The sequence below is a fragment of the Camellia sinensis genome, chromosome 1, assembly GCF_055761805.1.
Source record: "Camellia sinensis isolate YWXY chromosome 1, ASM5576180v1, whole genome shotgun sequence".
In the NCBI taxonomy this organism is placed as follows: domain Eukaryota; kingdom Viridiplantae; phylum Streptophyta; class Magnoliopsida; order Ericales; family Theaceae; genus Camellia; species Camellia sinensis.
This window is the reverse complement of record NC_138961.1, coordinates 210,039,909-210,047,701: the sequence shown is the minus strand read 5'-3', so window position 1 is coordinate 210,047,701 and position 7,793 is coordinate 210,039,909. Positions and strand designations below refer to the sequence as shown.

General features: G+C 38.8%; 1 protein-coding gene across 1 annotated transcript; it reads left to right on the top strand.

The window, feature by feature from the left end:
• The first annotated feature begins 782 nt into the window (after positions 1–782).
• Positions 783–7,447, top strand: LOC114308773 (uncharacterized). The gene is made up of 3 exons (XM_082894345.1): positions 783–1,105; positions 1,215–1,425; positions 2,416–7,447. Exons 1-3 carry the CDS (start codon positions 854–856, stop codon positions 7,290–7,292), a joined length of 5,340 nt encoding a protein of 1,779 aa, XP_082750471.1. The 5' UTR covers positions 783–853; the 3' UTR covers positions 7,293–7,447.
• The last annotated feature ends 346 nt before the right edge of the window (positions 7,448–7,793 follow it).

Genomic DNA, 7,793 nt, shown 5'->3' with positions numbered 1-7,793 from the left:
GAGTCCACGAAGTTCTTATCTTTGCTCTTAACCCACAGCTGCAACGAGTCAACTCACCCTAATTGTTCCCACCCTAACTATTACCTTTACTCATTTTTGTCTTTCGCTTTGATGGAATAGAAAATAGTTTGGACAACTATGGAGAGACAAAAAAAAGTCAACAATGCAGACAAAACTAAAGTCAACAATGGAGAGAAAATGAAGGTCAACAATAGAGACAAAAGGAAGGTCAACAATGGAGAAAAAATAAAGGGGAAAATCGTATAAAACAACCAAAAACGAACTCATTTCTTACCTTTGTCTCAAAGACCAACGCTTTTTGTAAAATCAACTATGAAATTGCTGTCTTCCTTCGATGTATGGCTTCAATCGCGGGTTGAATCACCAATTGGGTTACATGGAGCTATAAATCGCAATGGAAGGATGTCTTTTGCTCTAAATCGTAAAGATTAGGGCAATTTTGGCGCCCAAATCATTCTTCCGTTAACTACTAGAGACGGAGATAGATGAGGGGATCGGATCGTAATACGAGTGGAATGGTGAAGTACAAATTGTCACAATTTAAAACCTGAGATTTAATTTAAAAAATGCGCTAAACCCTAAAATTTTTTGTGAATTTTCCAAAACCAACCACCCCCACCCCCACCCCCACAAAAAAAAAAAAAACCCTTAATTTGCATGTATATATACTACTACGTATGTGTAATAATAATCATCCAAGGGGGTTTTAGTAATTTCACCCTCTGTAAAAGTTCTTCATTTTGTAGTTACAAAAGCTCTGCAAAGCCACTCCTGAACTCTCTCTCTCTCTCTCTCTCTCTCTCTGTTTTCTTGCATCTCTTGCATTTCAATCATGAGTGAGAAGCGGAGCAAAAGGAAGAAAAACCCATCAACAATGGCCACCATTAAAACCACTACAACAGCTCGCAAAAGAACCATAACCAGAAGGCAACAACATATAGAAGATATACGGAAGCACAAGTTCTCAATCGGAGAAGAAGAACAACCTCCAAACCCATTAACCAAGGACCTCCACCACGCCGTCACCAATCTCTCCGCCGAGCTCTACACCAAAGACCTCCATTTCCTCATGGAACTCATTCAGGCCAGTCCTCTATATGTACACACACACACAAGCTTTTGTAGGGTTTATGCGCAATTTGCTCTGTTTTCATCGATTTGGGTTTTTTTTTTTTTTTTTTTTTTTTGGGCAGAATGCGGAAGACAATGAGTACTTGCCTGGGGTTGAGCCAACGCTGGAGTTTGTGGTTACTAGTGTGGACATAACTGGGTTTGGTGCTCCAGCAACTCTCTTGGTTTTTAACAATGAGATTGGGTTCTCTGCGAAGAATATGGAGTCTATTTGCAGCGTTGGTCGGTCCACTAAGAAGGGTCTCAGGGACAAAGGCTTTATTGGTGAAAAAGGTTTGATATGCTGAGAGCTTTTGATCCCTTGTTTATTGTCCGTGTTTCTTTTTGTTTCATTAATTTCTAGGTTCTGTTACCCTCGGTTTGTTACTATTCTGTTTGGTTGATCAGAAAAGAAAACCAAAGAAAAGAGAACAACTTAAAAAGAAAGAAAGTTTGGGACTCATTTTTCTTTTGGGGAAAAATAAATTAGAAAACATGTCCTGAGGTAACCAAAAGCGGGATAGTAAAGATTTGTGGAGTTCTCTTCATTTTTTTCTACCAAACAGATAATTGAATCTGTTCACCTGGTGTTTTGATCATTGACCACCTGACAATGTTGGCATTGGCAGTATATTAGTGGCTTCTTGCTAGGAGGCGTCATTTGCGTATAAAGTTGTGGTTCAAAATCCTTACGTATGTGCATCATCCATTTTTTTTTTTTTTTTTTTTTTTGTTTTTTTGAATGTTTGATAGTTTGTGTGAAAGTTCTATGAGGCGGCTCTTACAGGCACTGAGTATGTTCCCAACTAATTACCTTGTCAAATCCTGCCTGTCACTGTAAATCATCTAATTGGTGCTCAATTTTGAAAATGCCCTTATGCTAGTTTTCTGATACATACCTCTCTCTCTGAAATTACTACCTGTTCTGATTTTTCTGCCATTGATATACTGAATGGGACTTGTTAAATGTTGGGTCCTGAACCTTTATTTGATGCAGAATTGGCCAATTGGACCCTTTCTCTACAAGTTTCTAAACCTATTGAATTTTTGGATCGTGGTCTTTGTCAGCATTGTTGTATGCGTAGTCAGGGTTATGTGTATTGTGTGCTCTTCAACAGTCTGACATTTGTGTTAAATATGAGAAGAATGCACCCGCTCTGCTACAAGTGAATACTTCTTAGGCATAGTTCTCTATATTTTCGTCTTAAAGATCCTCACACTACAATTATAAATTGCTCTTTATCAACTCTTCCTTTTCTTTTTTTCCCTTTTCTTTTTTTGCAGGAATCGGATTTAAGAGTGTGTTTCTTGTCACTGCATGGCCTCACATATTTAGCAATGGCTACCAAGTCAGATTCAACGAGATGCCCAACAAAGATTGTGGTGTTGGCTATGTTGTGCCAGAGTGGATTGATGATAAACCAACTGTTTCAGATATTCAACAAATTTATGGAAACAGGAAGGTCCTTCCAAAAACAACTATCATCCTTCCTCTAAAACCTGAGAAAGTGGCAGCTGTGAGAAAACAGCTCTCTGAGGTTCACCCTGAAGTTCTGCTCTTCTTATGCAAGATAAAACGACTCTCAATCCAAGAACACAATGGTGAATCCCCTGCAATGGACCCAGTCTCTGCCATATCTATGTCCAGTGAAACTAATCTCACTTCATCTACGAGCCAAGGGGCAGATTCCCGCATAGTTAATCTTTCTGTTAAAGGAACAGATTTTGATAAGGCTACGTGTTGCTACTATATATGGAGACAAGCATTCCCTGTGAATGCCAAAAGTCAGGTGAGTGGAAGGAAGGATACAAAGGAATGGGTGATATCTCTGGCTTTCCCATCTGGGGATAGACTGAAGAGAGGGGCGACTTCTGTTGGGATATTTGCTTTCCTGCCAACTGCTATGGTTACCAACTACCCATTCATAGTGCAGGCAGATTTCAAGCTTGCATCTTCAAGAGAGACCATACTCTTGGATAACAAGTGGAATTTGGGAATCTTAGACCTCGTACCTTCGTGTTTTGTCAATGCTCTTATGACTTGTATGAAGTCAGCAAAAGCTTGCCGGTTGTTTTCCACTCCTCAATTTCTTGAATTCTTGCCAACAGAACAATCTCCTATTAAGGAGCTTGAAATGGTGAGGCAATCCATCAGAACCATGGTTCAGGCAGAACGCATTCTCCCTTGTGAATCTTTTTTGGATGAACAAGAGACTTTCTGTCAGCCAACAAAAGCAATAAGGATCTTGCCTGAGTTCAGAAAAATTTTAGTTCACCTTAAGGAATGTGGTGTCCCGTTGAATGAAATATCTTCTATAGGGATGTTTGTCTTACATGCTTCACTGGATCATAAAGAATATGATGGAATTCTTGATTTTCTTGGAGTGCCATCTGTGGGCAAAAACTATTGTTGGTATGGGAGATTCATCCGTGACTGCAATATTATGTCAGAAGTTCCCATGGATGTATTCATGGAGCTTCTTTGCTTCTTTGCTGACAACTGTAGAATCATTCCATCTAGACATCTCAACAATGCACCACTTCTCAAGTATGTTGCTTTGAATGGGGAGGTGAGGTCATGTAGTATTTCCCAAGTCAAAAAGGAAGCAATAAAGATGCATTTGATCTTGGAGGCTCGAAAACATGCCTGGATAAATAAATGGAATGTAGAGATGGGATGCCCTAATAATCTCTTTTTCTTGCCCAATGCCACAGTTACTGCTCTTGCAGGGCATGAGAGACATTATTTTTTGAGGCGGTGGTTGGTTAAGATGGGTGTGATTGTCACTTCCGTTTCTCAGTATTGTTTGGCACTTGCAAAATTTGCAGCAGAGAAAAAGGATCCAAAAATCGCAGTTTCACTATCTCATCTTGTTTATCATTCTAAATTGAAGTACTACATAGGAATGTACGAGGTTTTTGACATTTTTCGTTCACTGCCAATTGTTGATAGATCTGGCAAAGTACATATACGGACTAAAACTCTTGTGCCTGCTTCTGGTAGCAATTGGGAGAAGCTATTTGGCTCTGAGAATCCATTTGCAGAACAGTCTATCAAGGTGAAAACTGAAATAGGTGAATCTGAATTTGTTGATGAGTATGTTGAATTGGGGGAGGTCTATACTAAAGCTGCTAACTTTGCTGGCGAATCTGCAACAAAGGAGAAATTCTTGGACTTCCTTGCAAATCATACCGGAGCTTTAGACTTGCCATATATACCACCTCCAAATACAGCATTGCAAGTTGCTTACACTCAATTAACAAGTGACCAGGCTATCCTATTGCTAGATTGGATTCATATTATGATAACTAAAGGGTATAATATGCCTCCAAGGTTCATTGAAAGCATACGGAATGGGAAATGGGTAAAAACACACAGAGGTTTTAGTCCTCCGACCCATTGTTTGCTTTGCAACGAAACAGAGGAATCTACCCTCTTGGAGATGGGAGACATTCACCAACTTTTCCCAATTATTGATCAAGAGTTCTACATGGGTAAAATTACAAAATTTAAAGATGAGCTGGAATTGATTGGGGTACAAATTGGTTCCGAGAATATGTATCAACTAATTATCAAACTCCTGGAAGCCAATGCTTTGTCTTCAATGGGCAGAGAATGGGCAATTTTTCTGTTAAAATTTGTTAGACACTCGAAGGTGAACCATATGCTCAATCAAAACTTCCTGAAAGCTGTAAGAGAAGGGAAATGGCTAAAAACAAATTGTGGTTACAACACTCCTGTTGGATCCATTTTTCTGATTTCTGATGCTGTAGCTATTTTACAAATCGCAAGCCTTCCTGTCATTGATCAAGCATTCTATGAGGGCCAGATGGACTGTTTTGCTGATGAACTTAACTTGTTGGGAGTTGTGGTTGATCGAGAAGGTGTTTTCAGATTAATAATAGACAATTTTCAATTTCCAGAAGAGCTTTCTACCTTGACTAGGGACAGCATTTTTCTGATACTTGATTGTATCAAGCATTTGGGACCTGCAGCTTTTGGTGTGTTGCAAAAAATTAGGGAACTACCTTGGATGAAAACTAGTTCTGGCTTTAAATGCCCAACAGAAACCCTTCTTCCCAATCACAAATGGGGTCATTTGTTGAGTGTCGTTCCATTACCCATCATCGATGAAACTCACTATGGAATTGAACTGAAATTATATAAAGCAGAGTTGAAAGCAATAGGGGTGGCCGTTGATCTTGATGGAGTATTTAAGATGCTTTCTGATCAATTTAAGTTTTCACTATCTTCAGGCAGATTAACCAATGTCCATGTAATCTCAACACTAAATTGTATGAAGTGCATGGGCAAGAAAAAGCCATCACAGTTGTTTGAGTTGAGAAGCTGCTTGATGGGGGATAAGTGGTTGAAAACTTCACATGGCTACAAGTACACATCAGAATCTGTTTTGTTTGATTCAAAGTGGGGAACAATTGCAAAGTTTGTCAATCTTCCTCTTATTGATGAGTCCTTCTATGGCAATGACATTTATTTGTACAAAGATCAACTAAAGATGCTTGGCGTTGTGGTTGATTTTAGTGAAGGAGCTCATTTTGTAGCACGAGGTCTGTGTTTGCCAAAAGAACCTTCATTGTTAACAGCTGATAGCGCACTCTCACTGTTGCAATGTGTCAAGTCTCTGAGAATGAACTCATCCAGCTTGTTTTTACTCAAAGATTTGGTCGACAAACTTAGGGGAAGCAAATGGATGAAAACCCACATAGGCTATAGATATCCAGAGGAATCCCTTCTATTTGATCCAGAATGGACATGTTACCTTGAAAAATTTGATGCACCCTTCATTGATGAATGCTTCTACAAAAATTTCCCTTCTCTATCTATGGAAGACCTGAAAGCTGTGGGTGTCAAAGTAGATATCGAGGAGGCTTGCAAACTCATTTCCCGGATTCTCAACTCACATACTCAAACTTGTGTGATAATGAGAATATACAAGTTCCTCAATAGGTTCAAATGGATTCAAAGGGTACCCGACCCTAGCCTTCAAATATGGATCCCCGATCCACTTGATCACAGTTGTGGAACGTGGGTGAATTCTCGCAACTGTGTGATCCATGATAGGGACAGCCTTTTTGGCTCACGGTTGCATGCTCTTGACAAGTATTATGAATCTGAATTGTCATCTTTTCTCAGAGTGGCTTTCAGAGTTGCAGAATTTCCTTGTCTTGGTGATTATGTGAAGTTATGGAATCACTGGGTGAGCAGTCATCATGAAATGAGTCAAGCAGAGTGCAGTTCCTTCTGGAAGTACATATCAGAAAATTGGAACTCAGTCACTGAGGAGATTCTTAAAACAAGCATAACCATGCTTCCTGCCTGCTGTCCTCGTGGGGAGACTATCCAAATCCGACTGATGCAGAAGAATGAAATACTTATCCCAGATGATTTGCAGCTCAGAAGGTTGTTCGCAAATTCGAGTGTGAAGCCAATATTCACATGGTATCCACAGTCTGACTCGTCATCTCTCTCTCCGAGCAAACTGTCTGAAATTTACTCTTCCCTTGGAGTTAGAAAACTTTCCAAGTCTGTACAATTCAATTGGAATTGCCCTTCATCAGTCAGTAATAAATTTGAGGAGGTGGATTCGAAAAATTGTTTAATTGGAAAAGGCTTGATCAAAATTGTTCTGGGTTTTCTTGCCAGTCCTCAGGTAAACATGACAGCAGAGGAAAGGAACAAGATTGCAAACACGCTTCTCGATATTTCAGTGGTTGTGGCAGGGGAACCACCTGAAGTTAGTTACAGATTACAGGTACCTTCACTGGACAATCCATTGAGTGCTAAAACTAGAAGATTGGTGATCTGGGATAAAAGTTCAAATAGACTTATAGTCTACAACTCATGCCTGAAACACCTAAAGAACAATATAGAGTTTGTTATTGACTTTGCCTTGGCAGTCTCAGAAGGACTGTTACCAAACAGAGCTGATGATGCGGACAGGCTTTGCAAGATAATTCAGACAGGTTTGGCATTTGAGTTCAAGGAAGATGCTGTGGACTTCCTGCTGATGAGAGAGAATTTAGAGGTGTCGGCGACGGACAGAGATTTTCTCAGTGCTGCATTCCCATGCCCTAGTGAGTCATCGTCTCCCTTACAAATTGCAGGAAACAAAGCTACATGTAAAGCATACCTTTGCTAAGAGGCAAACAATAGATACATTTTTGTTGTTTGTTGAGTGTGTTTGTATGGCAGCTTCTCATGCTTGTAACTGGTTACTGCCTACCTCTGTTTTATTGTGGGAGAGCTTCTTAACAATGATTTTAAGTCAAAAGTTAGGAATTTTTAGCTCTCTAACATTTGTGTCTGTAAAATTATGTTTAGATCATGAATTTGTAAATAGAAAAGAAAATTTTAAAAAATTAATAATAATAATAATAAAGAAAACAAAACAAAATGAAATGAAAGATAAGAACAAAATGAAGTGAAAGAATTAAAAATAATGGAGAAAAACAATACAAAAGCACTTTGAATTTTTTTTTACAAAACCATGAAAATGTTTAAATTTTAAATTATTAATATTTATAAGATTTACCATTAATTTGTAATAATATTTTGAAAATATCACTGATGTGATGTTTCCCCCGAAAAGAAAAGAAAACAATAGAATAGAATGTTGACCGTCATGTATTTGATCATGAAT